Source organism: Vanessa cardui, chromosome 25 (assembly GCF_905220365.1).
Source record: "Vanessa cardui chromosome 25, ilVanCard2.1, whole genome shotgun sequence".
NCBI classification, from domain to species: domain Eukaryota; kingdom Metazoa; phylum Arthropoda; class Insecta; order Lepidoptera; family Nymphalidae; genus Vanessa; species Vanessa cardui.
The window spans coordinates 7788942-7809446 of NC_061147.1; the positions used below are offsets into that span (position 1 = coordinate 7788942).

The 20505-nt window shown below is 32.6% G+C and overlaps 1 protein-coding gene across 1 annotated transcript in view; it reads left to right on the top strand.

Moving 5' to 3' along the window:
• Positions 1-20505, top strand: part of LOC124540578 (inositol 1,4,5-trisphosphate receptor) — an 84559-nt gene that overhangs the window by 19461 nt on the left and 44593 nt on the right. Inside the window, 4 exon segments of the mRNA XM_047118262.1 lie at positions 6801-6921; positions 8811-8881; positions 9571-9692; positions 19955-20074. Of these exon segments, the coding sequence (XP_046974218.1) occupies positions 6839-6921; positions 8811-8881; positions 9571-9692; positions 19955-20074 (396 nt within the window). The 5' untranslated portion in view covers positions 6801-6838.

Consider the following 20505-nt stretch of genomic DNA (forward strand, 5'->3'; position numbering starts at 1 on the left):
TAAATTCATATTTGATATTCCTTAAAATGTGTAATATTAGATTTGAAGACCAGGAATCATTCACAATCGTCAAGTAAATAAAGCTGAGGTTTCCAAAAAATTAATGTAGCAAAATTTTCTCTTTACTCTTAAATAAACAAGAATTTAAAAAATGGTAAATTATCTAATTTTAATACAACAAACTGATCCATTACTTAGATCAGTCTAAGTAAGGATCATCAGTACATGTTTCGACCAAAACGGTCCACCGGTGGTCCTTTAACCTCTATCTCACCTCTAGGAAGCTGTGACACCTCTAGCGAAGCTATTGACAAGCTCTATCTCGGAACGCCGACAGAAAGGTTACCTGAAACTAATTTAAGTCTTAACTATTTAATTTTGCAATTGTTTATCAGAAAGCTTAGGTTATTGCTTAAATTTTATCTCTGTAATATCATAATGTAAGGCAAAGTTATTTGTTACTAAAAATCTTTTATTGATTATAAAATATATTTTATTCTTAGTTGCAATGTTTGGATGTGTATACAAAAATTTTGTATATGTACATTATTAGTATCAGGATTGCCGTTGCCGTATGCGCATGAGAAAGGAAAGCCAGACAGACGCGCCGTAACGCGTTACGTAACGAAGTTCCGTTGAAAATTATTACTTCATAAAAAAAAAGGAACAATTTTTATTTCTAATTGAAGCCGATTTAGTGGTGACATTATATTTTATTCATAATATAACATACATAACGATATTTGGTAACAAAACTATCCGCAAACTAAAACCCCTTAAATCAAAATCATTTAGCATTAAAGAAGAATAGTTTTCGAGTGGCTCTCGAACTCTTTTTCACATTAAATATGAGTGAGTAAGTTTATTAAATAAATTATTAAGATAAAATATAATTTATTAAAACTATAGAGAATGATTTAAATAACTTTAATAAATGTTACATTTCATAAAAGAAAGAGACGTCATTAAAATTTTCCTTTCAAAATTAAAAATAAATGCACCGTCAACCTTTGTAAGTAAAATTAGCAAAAGGAACAAATAGGTCAGTGGGCTTTTAAAGGTACACGGTCCAAAGGACTTTTCTATATGTGTCGGGCCCACCTTGCCTGATTAGACTTACGCATCCACTTCACATATCGATTGCCCTGTATCTAACGAGCGGGAAAAAGTTAGTGTCAGATAATACCTGTCATCTAATGGCCGGTTTGCTGGCTGACAAATAATATATAGAAACTCTGTGGTCTGAAACTCCATAGTAATAATTTATTTGCCGCGTATTTTTTTTTATAAAAATAATTATACTATGTATTGTACATAGTTTAGTTTTAATTAGTGAATGCAGAGGGTGTGTATTATGTAGTTAGGTCATTTTTGATTTTACAAAATAATTAATTACGGAATTTTAAATCAAATAATTATATAGTATTAATATTTAATAAGTATTGTTTGTCTGGAATTAATGTAAATTTAGTTAAATTTTAATAAACAATATTGTAACGTCCAATTTATTCATCAATTTGAGAGATTAATAAGCGAACGAACTCAATTAGCTATCGTAAACTCACCATAAGCGCCGCAATTTAGGTTTACAGCTTTATTTTTATTTCATTGGTTTTAAAATATGTTAAATATTTGATTATTATCAATATGCAATTACTAACTTTAAATATAAAGTATAACAAGGAACAATTGCATCATTTTATTTTATTAAATATATTATTATGGTCCAATGATTTTAAATTGAGGATCAAAATTGTTCGATATGAAGTATTGAGAGTATAATTTCAGATGGTTATAAGTAAAAATCGAAAATTATGTTACTGTGCGTGTTTCCTTGCGTTGGTGCTCAGTTACTACCTAATAGACTTCCGTCGTGTGTGTTATAAGCTATTGTTGCATCTGTTCTACTTCGTATGCGATATGCTCAAACTTCTGATGAAGTTAGTTGAGCTGTACTGAGAGGATGGAGTAATCTTGAGCGTTGGTAAGTTTCGTTTGTTATGCTTTTGTTGACGTTCTAAATTCAAAAAGTTGTTCCTATTACAGAATTGTTATATTATGTTAGAAGGAATTTTGCTATTGCTAGGTACCGCAACGATATACAGAGTATTTCCTAAGTACATATTGTTGTGGTTTTTATTTTGAAGGAAGGTAAGCTATTACCGGGCACAACGGATGTGTAACATCTTACTTCCTTAGGTTGGCGGAGGATTGGAAGTGTAAAGAATAGTTATAGCTGATATTTTTATCTCCGTCAATGTCTATTTAACGTTTGTTTTTATCATAATATAAATGTTAGGCTTGGTATAAATATTTGAGCAGTTGACTAGTCCTATGAGCGTGCTTTTACCGAAATCGTTAAGGAGAATCCTTAATATTTCGAAAGCCTTTATAATTTATGTGAAGTATTGTATATTTTACCTTGTATAATAAGTAAATACTTTCATACTTATGTTTCAATTGCTTATTCAATTAGTCGTTTCAAACAGTACAGTATAAAGTTATTGAGGATTTTGTCTGAGTTCTTGAAGTTAGAAATGTATAGGTTCACTCCCGGCCATTGAATGTACAAGTTACACAAGCCGTTAATCCTCTTTCTGAAATCTTTTCAGTCCTGTCGGTTTCTCTATCGGATAATGATAGTGAATAATGTATATGTATAATAAAAAAGTAAAGTAACAGCCTGTAAATTTCCCACGGCTGGGCTGGGCCTCCTCTCCCATTAACGAGAGGGCTTGGAACATATTCCACCACGCTGTTCCGATGCAGGTTGGTAGAATGCACATGTAGCAGAATTTTGATGAAATTAGACACATGCAGGTTTCCTCAGGATGTTTGTCTTAACAGCCAAGCACCAGATGAATTATAAACACAAATAAAGCACATATTTATAGTGGTGCTTGCCTGGCTTTGAACCCGAAATCATCGGTTAAGATGCACGCGTTCTAACCACTAAAGCACTTTATTATTTGCACACACATATACTTGCTCACGATATATTCATGCCTAATCTCTATACACCGAGTATACACCATGATCAAAATATTGTACTAACATTAGGATAAGATAATTGTTACTAACAAAAATGGACATATTTGAGACATATCTGAAATAAATGAATTATCATTAAAAAAAAAACGATTTAGACGATATTATTATCATCATCATTAAATTCGCTACATTAATTCTGTAACCGCTAAATCATACAAATACATATACCACGTATAAATGTAGTCATAGAAAAGTTTAATTTAGACAAAATTTGCATTCAATTACATGCATTATACGAATGAGGTCAGCTTTTAGCTGCTTTTCGGAAATTTAAAATGTCGATTTAAATATTTTTAATAGGTCCTACATTAGAAGACTCCATGCGTATAAAAAATTAACTAATCTAATTAATTAGTAACTAATATAATAAGATGTAAGTGTCTAGCAATACGGCATATCTTCGCACCGAAACAATTAGTAAGAAATTAAATGCGAAGTGAGCTTTGAAAGTAGGTTTATTTATTTTTTAACGTTAATTTATATTTTCATAAAAATTATAGCAAAAAAATCATCAAAATTTCCTCACGGATTATAGATTTGATTTTTTTAGCAAATTATCCGAACATTCATTTCACAGTATCGATTTGTTTGCACGTAATCTGCACAAGACTGGGCGTGGGCGATTTTTGGGAGAGGCCTATGTCCAGCCGTGGTCGTCCTTCGGCTGATATGATGATGACGATGATGAATCTGGAAGAAGTGATATCTTCTAAAGTATTCATTCGAATCATACAGTGTTACGGATAATTTAATTTTATATCTATTCAATTTTCAAGGTAGCAACACATTTATAATAAAGCCTAGTTTCTCAATAAAATGTTATAATTAAAACATTTTTTTTTATTGTATCTCAGAAGATAGACACAGGTTATCGCGAATTTTCCGTAGAACTTTTGCTTTTACTGGTCAGAAATAGCAGTATAAGCGTCCAGTTTTTTGGTTCACGCCATCATAGGTCAGCCTTTTTAAAAAATATTTACAAATTATACATTCAAAGAGAATTGCTCTTTGTATTCCTGAAACCCGCATCAAAATCCGTTAAGAGATACAAACAAACATAAATAGTTTTATACTATTTGTACACATTATTTTTATGTTTAAAAAAAGCTTTTATTTATGGTATAGGTTGGCGGACGAGCATTTCGGCCACCTGATGGTAAGAGGTTACCATCACCCATAGACAATGACGCTGTAAGAAATATTAACTATTTCTTACATCGTCAATGTACCACCAAACTTGGAAACTGAGATGTTACGTCCCTTGTGCCTGTAGTTACACTGGCTCACTCATCCTTCAAACAAACTCTCAAACTCAAATTCCTTTATTCAATATAGAAGCATTACACTTACTTATTGATTGTCAAATAAACACTACCACCGGTTCGGAAAAAGGAACACCCTGACCTGAGAAGAACCGGCGAAAGAAACTCAGCGGGTCTTTTTTTTTTGTTATTTTTTTTTGTCAAATTAATAAGATACATAGTAGTATATGATTAGAAATAGCCAGGAGGCGATCGTTTCATTCCCAAGGTGTGCTATCAAACATAAACTCGCTAATTGTATAGTAACAGGAACACAACAATACTGAGTACTGTTATTTGGTGGTAGAATAACGGATGAGAAGGTGGTACCTACCCAGACGGGCTTGCACAAAACCCTACCACCAAGTAATGAGTATTTGAATTTCTTGAAAATAAAATACGATTTAAACATTATCGATACTCATTATCGCGGCAATAATGATCACTAATAGCAACTAGCGATCATATCTATTAGCAGTTTCAGTATGTTTACTAACTAACATGTTTATGCTTAACATAACCAAGTATCCTTTGTTGCTATGAGTTTAAAGCACGCTGTTACTAACTCGCGTCGAATTATGTACCGTAGGAAACTAAATACGAACGTATACTGATATTTATGTGATGTAATAGCACGTTGTTTTGGGTGTTTTCTATAGCATCGTTATTACGTGGTCGATTTGGGGTGGTAGGTTGTATCGTAGATTTGACAATAGACCCAAAGGGCAGATTGAAATCTGAGTATAAAAAATAGATAAATTTACAATAGACCCAAAGGGCAGATTGAAATCTGAGTATAAAAAATAGATAAATTTGTAACCTTTATATATATATATTTGTAATAGCACATTGTTTTGCGTGTGTTTTCTATAGCATCGTTATTACGTGGTAGATTTGGGGTGGTAGGTTGTATCGTAGATTTGACAATAGACCCAGAGGGCAGGTTGAAATCTGAGTATAATAAATATATACATTTGTAGCCTTATATATATCAATGTTGTATCATAAAATGTCTCAATTTTAATATATGAGAATCATTACTATAATACTTCAAGTATACGTAATAATACTTATAACATGTGCGTGACAAAGCGATTTCAGTACTATACGCCTCCTTGTCTTATGAACCTCATAATATGTATCTATTGAAGGAAGTCCTTGCGAAAAAAAACTATGTACCCAAGCATATCAATTGTTGCCTTTGTCGACACAAATAAAAAAAAAGACTACAATTTCAAGAACTGCAACTAAAAATATTATTCTTAATTTAAATTTAAATTAATCATTTGCATTGTAACTGATATCATATATGCGAAAAAGAGGTTGTTTATTTGTCCGTTATGCTTTCACGTATTATCAACTCAACTGATTGTTATGAAATATTCCGTACATTTTCAAAGTGTAGAAGTGACTTAATTACATATAACCCTTCACCCATCACAACAGGGTGAAGGGTTATATGTTAACAAATTTCGCAAGACTTAAAGAAACAATAAAAAAATTTTGATTTCATCTAACAATAATAAAAACGAAATACACATTTAAAGTACAAAAAAAGCTTGAAATATCACAGCGTACGTCACCTTGAAAATAATCCGGCGAAACAAGCATTGTACAATAGCTCAATGAAGATACGGAGTTTCGGCGTAACATTAAACGGTAGCCTCGCACTCGGTGTTGACAGATTCGTCCAAACAAAACGAAAAATATTCGAAACAACTTCACGCTAACATAGACCTTATTGTTATAGATATAACATCCTTAGTTCGATAAACATATCATCTATGCATAATTCGAAGAATATTTCTTAAGTAATCAGCAATCGCGGAAAATAGTATTAAAATTAATATTTTTTTGCACTCTTATTAAAGAAAATTTGAAAATAGAATTGTTTTTTATTCAAGTACTAGTAGTTGCCCGCGGTTTCGCTCGCGTCTTAGGGTGTTGGTTGTCATGTGTCACGCAAAAAAGTAGGCTATGTCCTTTCTTGGATTCTTGGATGGAATTCGTTTCAGCGGTTTGGTCGTGTAAGAGCAGACAGTCAGACAGAGTTACTTTCACATTTATAATATACATAGATTCATATTCTACTAAAAATCTATTAAAAAAATGGAATCCAGAGATTTTTATTCCGCGTATCTCTCTTAAATTTAATGGCTATAAATAATTTCACGATACTCTTTGAAGTCATGGGCTTGGACGGGACATTGAAACGTCAAACTCAAACGTGTACAAACACGTATATATAACGTTTTTAAAATGAAACGTTTCTGACTGGCTGGTTAACCTCAGATGTATTGATCAAATCTTTGCTACATTTTAAATAAATTTTAAAAAATCGACTCGACCTGTATTCGTTCTTTTTTTAAATAGAAACAAAAGAAGATCACAATATTATCAATAAGATAATAGGAATGAGTGACTGATGTATGTTATAATTGTTCGCAGGTGTTGTTTCATGGTGGGAGTGAGGAAAGGGGGGCAAGATGGGTGACAGTTTCCTGCACCTGGGTGACATCGTGTCCCTGTTCGCGGAGGGCTCTGTGGCAGGATTCCTCAGTACCTTAGGGTGAGTTGGAAAATCATTATCGTTGTACATTGGAATATACCATAATGTTTTTGTTTTCGCTGTTTTCTATTTTCTTTATTGTTTTGAACTATTTTTTTTTACTAATATATATTTTTATTGATTTGAAATTTTAATTACGTGTTTTATAAAAATAATTAAAATTGATTTCTCACAATTATCACAAACGGACACAATATAATATTTAGATTTAAGCACGTACATTTTATTTATGATATAAATATTATTATAAAATATTATTATAAAAATAAAGTGTACCTATTTATAAACGACAACTCTCGAAATCACATAAAAACTAATAAAGTAAATTCATTGAAACTTTTATGTACGATGTGTAGGTATATATACAACATAGTAACTATTTCTTCACCACATCTCAATCGTATGAAACAAAAAATAATCTATTGCTATAAAACAAATTAAATTATTCAAAACCTTTAATAATTTGACGACCTTCTTGATCGAGTATGGTGTACACCGGTTTTCATGGGTACGCCACTCCGAGGTCCCCGGTTCGATTCCCGGCCGATGTAGAAATAGTTCATTAGTTTTCTATGTAGTCTTGGGTCTAAGTGTTCGTGGTACCGTTGTTACTTCTGATTTTCCATAACATAAGTGTTTTAGCTAGTTACATTGCGATCACAGTAATGTATGTGATTTTGTCCAATATTTATTTATTTTAAAACAAGAACGTAATCGAATATACATACAGTAAAGTAAAGTAACAGCCTGTAAATTTCCCACTGCTGGCCTAAGGACTCCTCTCCTATTAAGAACATATTCACCACGCTGCTTTGAATGAGGGTTGGTGGAATGCACATGTGGTAGAATTTCAATGAAATTAGACACATGCAGGTTTCCTCACGATGTTTTTACAAATTAAGCACATATATATAGTAAGTGCTTGTTATTAAAGTGTTATAAAGTTAGCAAACAAACAAGCAAAGCCCTTTAGAGAGCGTCTTCTCTGGAAGGACAAAGTCAATTTCCTCAGTATTCAAAGTAATCTCCGTTCTATCCGATGAGCTTTAGGATTCCGTGACTTGAATTTAGTTCAGACACAGTTCGAGTCTTGAGTTTAATTGAGAAACTTATATATATTTGATAATATAATTTGATATAGTTCTAAGGGGAAATAATTTAAAAATAAATTTTAGAATAAGTATTTAAAGAATAATCATTTAAAAGTTCGACCAGTCAATAATTATCTGTTTTAAAATACTTTTATTAATATTGTATATAATATTGTATAAAAGAGCCGAGTGCTAGAACTAGCTAAAAGAGCTAGAACGCGTACATCTTAACCGATGATTGCGGGATCATACCCAGGCAAATACCTCTGAATTTTCATGTGTTTATAATTCGTTTTGAGCGCGACGATGAAGGAAAACACCGTGGGAAAATCTGCATGTGTCTAATTTCAATGAATTTCTGCAACGTGTTAATCTAACAACCCGTATTGGAGCAGCATGATGGAATATGTTCCTAACCTTCTGCTCAAAAGGTTAGCACGCCTTAACCAAGCAGTGGGATATTTTACAGGCTGTTACTATTGTATAATATTGTATTATTTACTCAAAATTAGGTATAAAAAGTAAGCATTGTCTTATACCATTTTATCCAATTTAGTTCAGTGGTTTGAACACAGAAATACGGAAAGACTTACTTTCGCCAATGTATATTATATAGTGTAAATAAATAAATTAAAAATAATTATGAATTTTCTTATAAGGCTTGATCTGAATGTTCCAGATATTTTATTTGTAAACTCAAGGGAATCAAAGGGCGCTAAATATAGAAATTTTTCCCTTGTACGGTACGCTTATTTTGCGCTCGTGAAAACCTTTTTTTTACACGAACGTTTGTTGCAGGTTGGTAGATGACAGGTGCGTTGTTTGCCCTGAGGCAGGCGACCTGACTGATCCGCCCAAAAAGTTCCGGGGTAAGTGTAACGAATTCGTGTTATTTCTAAAACGACAGAATATTTATTTCCATTTAAACAAAAGTCACGGTATCACACGTGCCCATAAAAATATTTATTAATAATTAGCCGTTGAATTCAATCGTTTAGATAGACATTTAAAAGAATCGCCATCTCCTCGCACACAATACGCACTCTTTCATTATAAATTTAATTATTCATAAATAAACATTGTGTTGTAAATTAACGTTATTTAAGTGTAACAAAAATCACTTATCCATAATTACATAATTAGTTCATTTATTTCAGAAATCATAAAAGATCCAATTTTAATAAAGCTTAATCAAAAATAATAGCATTTAAAATTTGTTTTCTCTGTGTTCTTTATTAATACGCGTTGTTTTATATTGTTTTTAATTAGCGGTAATTGGTAACGAATTGAATAATTACAGAATATGTAACAGTTATTATATTAATAAAAAAAATACTGTTAGCCGGACGCATCAGCGGTATGTTTAAAATTCAACGATTTTTTTGTGGTCATGTTGCAAGTTTGTTTTATTTTTTTGTATATTTTTAAATATAGAATCTCACGAACAATTAAAAAAGAGGTTATTATATATGCTAAAATTAAAAAGCTTTAAGAGAACACAATCAAAGGAATTTTTAAAAAAGGATTTCTTTGTACTAATCTTACAAATATTTGCCAGATTGCCTGTTCAAGATATGTCCTATGAACCGCTACTCCGCTCAGAAGCAGTTTTGGAATACTGCCAAGCAGTCCGCCAATGCCAGCGCCGATACAGATACCGGACTGCTGAAGAGGTTGCATGTAAGTACCCTCATCTTTTTCTTACAATGGTTATAAAGACACGTATATTCGTACAACTTAGATATAGCATCGGAAAATTCAATAAAACCGATTACTGTCGATTTACACAACCAATAGAAATAGCTACCTATCGCGCCATTCGTCGTTATAGATTCTCGCGTCAGTATAACTCGAGAAAACAAGTGCATGTAATCGACGTGTCAAGTAGGCTATGTTACAATGCGAAAAATAATGTGTCAATTATTGTGATCAGCTTCTATTATGAGTTAAAAAATGGTTATTTATCAACGAAAGTTGAAAAGAATATATTTATTCAAAAACCCATAAATAAAAATGCATTTTTTCAAACGATTGTCACGTGACACAAAACGCTCCTAATTGGCCGGGCTTATGATAAAGTCACTTGCTTGTCAACCTTGCTTTTCTATTATATGTACCACAGATTAAAATACAGGGAGGTGACGTCACCGACCCCATTTCCGCCATATTGGCCAAGTAGCGTTTTCGCGCGTTATTTAAATATGTAATTTTTAATATGATATTTTTCGGCAAATATGTACTAGAAATAAAAAAAAAAATAACTTACTGGGTTCCTTAACCTCAACTTAATAATATAAAATAGATTTTAAAAACCAGTCAAATAGCCTATTGACGTATGTATTTGGTCATATGATATTACAAGTTATTACGTTTGTGTAAAGATCATATTCACATAAGAAATAAATATTGATAATTAGGGATAGCGTACCTACTTAATTCGGATGTGATCGGATTTACGATATTTGCCGATACTACATCTAAGTTGTGTCGTACATAAACATTAATTTCCATCTATAGTTCCAAACCCAAAGAGATTAATATTAATAAAAAAAGACGTCGAATTGATGCGATATCATTGTATGAAGACTTGAATAATATAGTATGGCATTCGTAAAAAAGGCCGTTTTGAAGAAGCAGTTTCCGAAGGTTTTTTTATGGAATAAGTTGACGGACATATGGGCCACCTGATGATAAGTGGTCACCATCATCCATAGACAATGACGCTGTAAGAAATATTAACTATTCCTTACATCGTCAATGCGCCACCAACCTTGGGAACTAAGATGCTATGTCCCTTGTGCCTGTAGTTACACTGTCTCAGTCACCCTTCAAACCGGAACACAAAAATACTGCGTACTGTTGTTTAGCGGTAGAATATCTGATGAGGGTGGTTTCTACCTTGGATATAAGTAGTCAATTGCACTAGTAGTGTGTTATAAATAAATATACATCAATCAAAAACCTAACGTGTTTATTCCTTAAACGAATAAGAAACTGCGAAAATAATCAACGGGATTTTTTTTCTTAAATATGATGTCGCAATTATCATTTTGATGCAATAACAATAAATATATTTATGTTATTTTAAACAGCTTGGAGGCGATCATTTTATTCCCAAGGTGCAATCAAGAATTCATTAGTGTTGTAATATCCTTTAGCTCAAACGCTCTTAAACGAATCTTAAATTTTACAATTTAAAATTTTTGAAGGTTTTTCTGGATCCTGTTCTACAATTTGGATGGTTAGGAACACATATAGTAAGAGATAGTGTTGGCAGTTACAAGGCGTCGAGATTGAGTCGAGATGGCCCAGTGGTTAGAACGCGTGCATCTTAACCGATGATTGCGGGTTCAAACCCAGGCAAGCACCGCTGATTCATGTGCTTAATTTGTCTTTATAATTCATCTCGTGCTCAGCGGTGAAGGAAAACATCGTGAGGAAACCTATATGTGACAAATTTCATAGAAATTCTGCCACATGTGTATTCTACCAACCCGCATTGGAACTGCGTGGTGGAATATGTTCCAAACCTTCTCCTCAAAGGGAGAGGAGACCTTTAGCCCAGCAGTCGGAATTTACAGGCTGTTGTTGTTCTACAATTGTCTCAGAAAAGACTTAATACTGAGTACTACTGTTTTGCGGTACAATATCTGATGATTGGTGTGAGTAAAACTAGTATGTCAAAACTAGTGACCAGCCCTGACTTTGCACAGGAGCAATGCTTAAGTTATACTAGAGCATGTCGTTTAACGTTTACAGATTTTCAGTCATTAGACAATACACCGCTACGACTTACGATAGCACTTTAGAAACTAGAATCATCATCACCATAATAATCATCATCATCATCACCACCACCATTATAATCACCACCATCATCATCAACATCATCATCAATCATCATCATCAATCATCATCATCATCGTCATCATCAACAAGAACAGCTTTTTTTCGTCCACTGCTGGACATAGGCCTCTCCAATAGCACGCCACTGTGATCGATCTTCGGCTAAAATTATCAGCGTTACTATATTGTGCACGTATAATACATATAAATCCTTGTTTATTTTAAAATATATAAGCATACCATAGGGACAAACAGAGGTAAACGGAACTTTGTTTAATACCATGTAATTATAATAAAAATTTACAATAACTTTGTACTCTTTTTCCACAAAATCGATTTTTATATAATATTATTAAAATCTGCGTTCGAGCGTGATTAAGTCAAACGAGCAAATATTATATCGGTAAGCTTTATCATATTATGCACATTATATTATCTGCTGATAGCGAAGTATTGAACTTTAGGCAAGCGTAAGGATAAGCCAGTCCTAAGCATTTTAACTACAAACGATCTTAGTCTTATATACGTATAACTAGCGACCCGACTTCGCACGGGTTCAGTGATGTGGCATCACAGTGGAAACTTCTAAAATGTTCAGTGTTTCTCTACTAAAATGTCCATGTATTATATATTAAAACCTTCTTCTCGAATCACTCCATCTATTAAAAAAAAAACCGCATCAAAAATCGTTGCGTAGTTTTGAAGATTTAAGCATACATACTTATATAGGAACATAGAAAGCGACTTTGTTTTATTCTATGTTGTAATGGGATAGTATTTTTTTTATTTGGGTTATTATGCAATACTTATGAATAGCGTCTCTTATCACCCGTGATTTATTAAAAAGGATAATTTTTATTCGACGACCTCCGTGGTCGAGTAGTGTAGGCACACCGGTTTTCATGGTTACGCCACCCCGAGGTCCAGGATTCGATTCCCGGCCGAGACTATGTAGAAAAAGTTCATTAGTTTTGTAATTTGCCTTGGGTCTAGATGTTCGTGGCACTGTCGTCATTTCTGATTTTCTATACCACAATTGCTTAAGCTATATTGGGATCAGAATAATATATGTGTTGGTGTCCAATATAATTCATCTGGAGCTAGATCGCTGGTAGAAATAACTTTGAGCAAGGCTGTAGTGGGTTATAATTATTGGCAGATGTATCCACCAGGTGTTAGAGCCTGGTCGAATAAGCTACAAAAATTCCCCATAAAATTTAGGAAACCCCAGCAACTGGATAGATATATGCTGTATTTACTTTATAAATATACATATATGATACTTATATTTTACCACTGACGTTTATATGAGTTATGTCTAAAGCTTTTTGTAAAGCGAAATTGCTTTAGCGGACAAGTTAATTAGATGTTTTATCTTGTCAGTCTTCTTTTATACAAAAAAATTATCGCTTGTTTTCCGATTATGTACACTAATCGCATTATAATAAGAACTCATTTCGCGTGAAAGATTAAACAAGATCAATTCATTCGAAAAATAAAGCTCGTGTAACGTGTCGGAAGTGAAACTCTGCGTCAGAAATATTCAATTATAAACTCAAATTCCACTTTATTTCTTTTGAGACATAATTTTGTGGTTATTCCAATTAATGGTAAATAGTCTTCACTAGTCATAAACATTGGCGCCGTTAAAATTTTCACCATTCCGTACATGACCAAAGGTGGTGTCGATCTTAGGAACTAATTGGATGTGTCCCTTGTGCCTGAACTGACTCACTTCATTTAAATTTATTTTAAGTTCAAAAATGTGCTGACTTCAATTGTGCAACGTACTTTGCGTTTCCTCTGAATGAACTTACGTTTTCTTAATAGCATCCCTATACAATTCTTCAGTAGTTCACCAATAATCACACGACATTATGATACATCTTATCTTATTGTGCCAGTTTACTTCTTTTCAACCTCTCGATTCCTTTAATTCTTCTTAGATTGAATCTATTATTTGTTCTTCTATTTTGACATAACCAATGTATGTTCACTTACACTTACATATTTTATGTTTGAACTTTATATATATTTACATATTATAGCTGTGTTGTGTTATTTGTTGTTGTTGTTGTTGTATGTGTGTTATTTTTATTGTTTTACTTTTGTATAATTTCTACTGTATATAATATGTTCAACTCAGGTTTGACTGGCGAATTTCTGGCATTAAATATAAACGAATAAGCCTCAGATATAACTCGGCCTTCTAAACAGTTGTAGGCATTTTATCGTTTACTTATCTTAAAAAAATAATCTCATGTTTCTGGCATAAGGTAAAACTCAGAAAACAATCTACTTTATCCAATCTACTTACTATTACTTAGTCTGAAAGTTTCAAGTAACTAACAAGATTGAGTGTTCAACTATTCACATAAACTTACTGTTGTTTATTAACATAATACTAAACTGCATCACAATTAACAATGGTATTAACATAAATTAACGTCTTCAAGATCGTCGTTAATATAATAAAACGTTAACTACACTCGTAATTATATGACTTAATAAAAAGTGGTTTAAATTTAAGAAGTATTAATAATATTTCAAATCAATTTTTTAGATATTCGTACCAAGGCTTCTGTAAAAACTGGTAATCGAAATCTGACCATTTTTTAAAGTTGTTTTAGCTAAAATACAGGTTTCAGTACATCGTTTTATTGCATGCATTTATTATTATGCAAATTTTGATATAGACAAAGAATATTTTATTACGTTTAATACAATATATCACATTTGTAATAATTTGAAGAACATGATGTCTTCCTGAACTTCTGGTTTGATAAGATTCTCAGAAAGCCACTCAACGGCTCACAAACATATATGGAGATTTTATACAACACAATCGTACACAAATGTACGCTTAAATACAGATGCACTCTCGTAATCCGATGGTACGATAAATCGAAACAAGCAGAGAGAGTTCAGACATAGGACTTATACTGGTAACATCCTTTATATCTATACTTCATCTTCTTCTTTCTGATTTTTAAGATATTCTTGACAAGAATAAAAGCTACATTTTATAGTTCCTATTGAGAATGTGTATGTAGTTTGAGTTCTGCAACTTTATAAGGAACTGCTACACCAATGAGACGGTTTAATAAAGTTGAGAAATACAGGAAACTATTTAAAATATTCCAATGCAATACGTGTCAAAATAATATTTTCAAAAATAGCATCCTTTGAAAAATGGTCCACAACAATGTTTTTATAGATCGTCTACGTGAATCATAAATAACGTCTATGATGCCGAGTTTGTTTATTTTCTTACTCTTCGATTGAAATATTTAAAGCGTTACACGTTGACCTGTTTAAAATCAGAGAAAAAAAATCGAATCAAATGCCAATTTAATATCGACAGTGTGATCATATCAGTCACGTAGATACGATCTATTTTCACTTTATTAGTGGGTGGATTGGGATGTTTATACACATATATTGGTCGATTACATGCGATATTACTCGGTATTACATTCGTAATGCGAGTTATTATCTTGGATTACATACTTAAATATATCCCTATGAACTCAGCGTGTAATCTACCTGTTTGCTGGTACCTTTTCACTGGAAACAGTTGACGAATAATATTACTTTTGTTTGTTTTTTTGTCTCTAATTCAATGATGTTCTAGTAAACAGATATGTCATTAACGCGCAAATAGTGAAGACTAAAAAACGTCCTAATTGGGACGTTTGCCTTTAGTCGTTTTCATCATAATTATGCCAGTAATACGTTATAATACATCATAATTATGTAGTAATACGTTTTGCGTAATTAAAACATCTAGTTATCCCTTTTACTTATTGTTTTTATCAAGCTATCCTTTTTACTTACTATCATATATACTACAAACTATGTTGCAACAATTAGATAGAGATAGTAAAAAAGCTGGTTTATCAATGAATCCAGAGAAAACTAAAATAATGACGAATGCGATAAAAGAAAACATAGAACTATAGAACAGGAGATTATCAAATATGTCGATGAATACATATATCTAGGACAACTAATATCAATAAAAGACCAATATTCGAAAGAAATAGACAGAAGAATCAGCAACACTTGGGAACGTTACTGGTCCCTGCGAGAAATATTTAAGAACGAAACAATACCAATTTCGGAGAAAAGCAAACTGTTTAACTTGTGTATCCTCCCATGTCTCACCTACGGGTGTCAAACTTGGCTTGCCACCAGTAAAAACATCCAAAAACTTACAGTTTGCCAACGCAATATGGAACGAAGTATGCTAAGCATAAGGCTACGTGACAGATGGACGATCACAAAGATAAGGACAAAGATGAAAGTGAGCGATATCTTAAAGAAAAATGGACGAAAGACGTAATAGAATGGTATCTTAGGAATGGGAAAAGACAAAAGGGGCGCCAAACCAAAAGATGGGACGATGACCTACCAAAAGGTTGGAGAAGACTTGCTCATGACAGACACGAATGGAAAAAACCAAAACCCTATGTCGAAAGACAACCTGACTAACGAACTGGTTGCTGTAGAATTTAAGATATGTCTTAAATCAATTATATTTATTGTAACCATTACTTATAGTGTTATTAGTTATTTATAAGTATTTTGGTCAGCGAATAAAGACTTTTATTATTATTATATTATTATTATTATCCTTTTTACTTGTAACGAAATGTAAAATAAACGGTCCCCGGCGCGGCACACTTTTTTCTGTTGTTTAGTATGGGTATAACATATCTGTTTATTACAATATCATTGCTCTAATTACATTTAAATAAAATTTTTATTATTGTTAAAATGATAGCTAAATACCCTATTTCTATTTTATTACAGCCTGCGGAACTTTTCCTCTAAGTAGCTTCAATTCAGTGGCATAGTGAATACACGTATGCTAGACATTTCTTTAACACATGACTCCACGCGATATTTGTATAGTTATCGCCTATAATAAAATAAATTTCCAATCCAAAGGCATATTAAAAACTTGAAGTATCAGTAATGCTTCGATTTTGCAGGTTGCAATTTATCTATTTTGTAAGAAGAAACTCGAAACTGATCGCAGAAGACCGTGTTTGAAACGTCAAAATGTAATATACGATATTGACTATAAAATTATAGGATACACGTATCGATATAATGTTGAAAAAGAATAACTACCGAGTTTCTTGACGGTTCTTCTCGGAAGATTTTACTTTCCGAACCGGTGGTAGCTTCAGTTCATTGTTAATTGACGATTCAAGAGTTCCTGTAAAAGCCCACTTGAATAAAGTTTATTTTGATTTTTTTTTTGAAAATGACGTATCACTGTACGTCAGATGTCAATATTGATACACGAAGTGGTATCTTACAGCTTACTCTCTCGGCTCGGCTTACACACACGAACATTATAAGATAAATAAAAGTTTTTAAAAATAGAAGACATTTCAGTAAGAACAAAAGCAAAGAAAACATTACGATTAACCCAGATAATCTTGTCATCTGTCAAATATTTTTAAATGCATCTCATAAAGTGAATTTAACGTCCCAATTCACTTGATCGATGTTCCTGTTACACAATTTAATCGCTGATATTTCTTTCATCTCGCTGTAATAAGAATTTTAGAAGACATTAATACTTGACAGGTTGAATAAACGGTTTGTCGTAATGGTTTTAGGACTGAACGTTACATATAAATCCTTCGGCGACAAACTCGATTATTCTCGTTCCGTTTTAACGAAATATGCAACGCTTAATTATATTTTAAATCTCTTTAATGTTTATTTATTATTTATGGACTTAAGTTTTTTCCTTTGAGTCCTGTCGTTTGACAAAAATAAATGTTGCATTATTGTAAAGTTTCTAAATACATTATGAATTAATTTACTCAAACTATTGATTCTATAAACAATGAATTTGTCAAATATAAGGTTTATAACACATCATATCTATACTACTATATAAATCTCTTGAGTCTGTCTGTACACTAAATTTTTTTGTAGAATTTCTTCATAAATATTCTTTTTATGAATGACTGACATCAGTTTTACCATTTTTGAAATTTTTGTCTGTCTGTCTGTCTGTATGTCCCGCTATAACTCGAGAACGGCTGAACCGATCTTTATAAAATTTGGTATGTGGAAAGAACATGTGCTTGCGCAAATGATAGGCTATTAATATACGCAAAAAAGTATGTGTTTGTGTGTAAGCCATCTATAGACTCAGAACCTATTTGACGGACCAACTTGAAAATTGATATGCGTATGTATTATTACTCGAAGAAGGATTGTATGCTATCCCCGTTGGTGTAACACACCACCAGGTGACGCTGCGATCTATAGAATTATACATCGTACAACCGATTGTCATGAAAATTTGCATATACATGTATTTTTATGGAGGAAGTGATTATGCTATCCACATTGATGTAACTTGCCACCAGGTGACGCTGCGATATATAGACTTCTGAATCGTCTATCCGATTGTCATGAAAATTAGTATGAACAATTATTTTTTCCGGACGAAGTGATTATTTCACCCGTATCGTTAAAAATTACCAGCAGCTGGCGGTTCCACGTATCGACTTTGATACCCATCATCCGATAATTATAAAAAAGAAAATATATTGCAAAAGCAAATCAACTAACTTAATTTTCGTCATTTGTCAATAAACATAAAATAATAACAACAACTATAATAATTATCGCTTTGAGATAATTATGAATTGTATATACGGGCAGAAATGATTAGCTGTTTTGTTTATAAGAAAGTGAACGATGATCATAATTGGTAAGTATACTCATAACTTCAATAACAGTGAACCTTTAGATTAAAATGTAAACGTCAAAGTCAAATAACAGTTACACTTTTGACGTTGTTTACAATGTCATCAAAAGAACAAAATATCGGAACATCGACGAGAAGCGCGCAGCGTCATACAACCAAAAGAGCTACGAAAATACCACAACAACAAGAAATACGTTTAGTAGTAAATAAAAACCGAATTTCTTCTTTAAGAGCTCCTGAAACAGTTGGTCAACGTAATGATCAGGTTGCAGATCTTTGAACAAGAGCATCTTCATTAAGAGCTACTGAAAAATCTGACGAGCGAGTCCCACTACTGGATGATCAACGATTGAAAGAGACTAAGTCTGAAATAAAACTAGAACCAACGATTACGTTACGATAAAGGTTATGTTAACAAGATGCATCCCGATGTGATCATTGGAGTATAGTATGCCCATATTGTCACGCAATCTTAAAATGAACTGCTGTTATGTGGTGCTCCACTGGGAAACTTTATTTACCATAACTGGTTGAACCACAAGAACCTCTGCTTACCTACGTTAGTGGAACTACTAAGGACACTAAATATTTTCTTCATCATATTAGAAATTACAATTCATGTTTTCAAATGATATCGTTTGAAGCAACAAATATTGTACAATACTATAATTTCCCTTCGACATTTAAAGTGCAAGGGCAAGTATATCATCAGATTGGTTCACTTTTTCCAGTATCCGAAGGTAATCTCAGTTTCTGCAAATATATTTCATGGGCATCGTAGAAAAAGAGATTTATCGACGATGCATGTTCAGTACCACAACTAATCGAGACATCATTGCTAAATTAGGGATTATACTTAATGAAAGTAATTGTTTAGTTCTCTAACTTAATTTTATAATGCTCTGGAAGGTGCAACAACATATGATTCCAAACTCATTATTAATGCATATGTAACGCCATTGAATGAGCATGAAGGACGTTTTAATGCTTCCATGTCTCCCGAAGGCACAGATTACAAAGCGAGGTATTGTCATCACTAAGCGTCCCAAAACCAAGCAAGGTGTCGCTGAAACACATCGATCGTATGACAATTACTACGATTATCCCATTCTGTTTTTGCGTATAGAAAATGAATATCATCTCCGACTATATCAAACCAATCTCACGACGGGGTCTGACACATTAGTTTCTAAGACCTTAGTTTATTGATTATACATGTTTTTTTTTATAATAATGCAAAGATAGTAAGGACTTTTTGGACTTGCAATATTTTTAAGCAAACTTCTATATAGCATTTAAATTGTTTTGTGTGTAGATAAATAAAATTATGTTTGTCTCTTTTCCTCTGCAGCATGCCGCTGAGATAGAGAAGAAGCAGAACGAGATGGAGAATAAGAAACTACTGGGTACAGTGGTACAGTATGGCAGCGTCATACAACTGTTGCATGTCAAGTCCAACAAGTATTTGACTGTGAGTATTTTGGTTTATATATGTATGTAAGAAGAGCCCGCGACTTTGAGCGCGTTTAAATGTAACATTCTTTGTTAAATTTTAATTTGTTATATCTAACTAACTTATCAATTATTAAAAGTAGCCTAGTAGTAGCCCAGTGAAAGTCCCGTCAAGATCGAAGTAGCCGTTCCAAGTTTAGACGGAACAAAAAGACAGACAGACAAAAAAGTTATTCTGCTAAGTGTACCCTGCTTTGCTATACGTAGTAGAAAGTGGTTTTTAATATAAAAAACAGTCACTCCAATATTATGGTATGCATAGCCGATAGAGTTACTGAAAAATTTTAAAACTACTTGTTTGTTACGCATTCAAAATGAATGTGTTCGAAGTAAATTAATTTCTCTTCTCTCAGCAAAAGAGGTCGTTGCCCTTTAGTTAATAACACATGT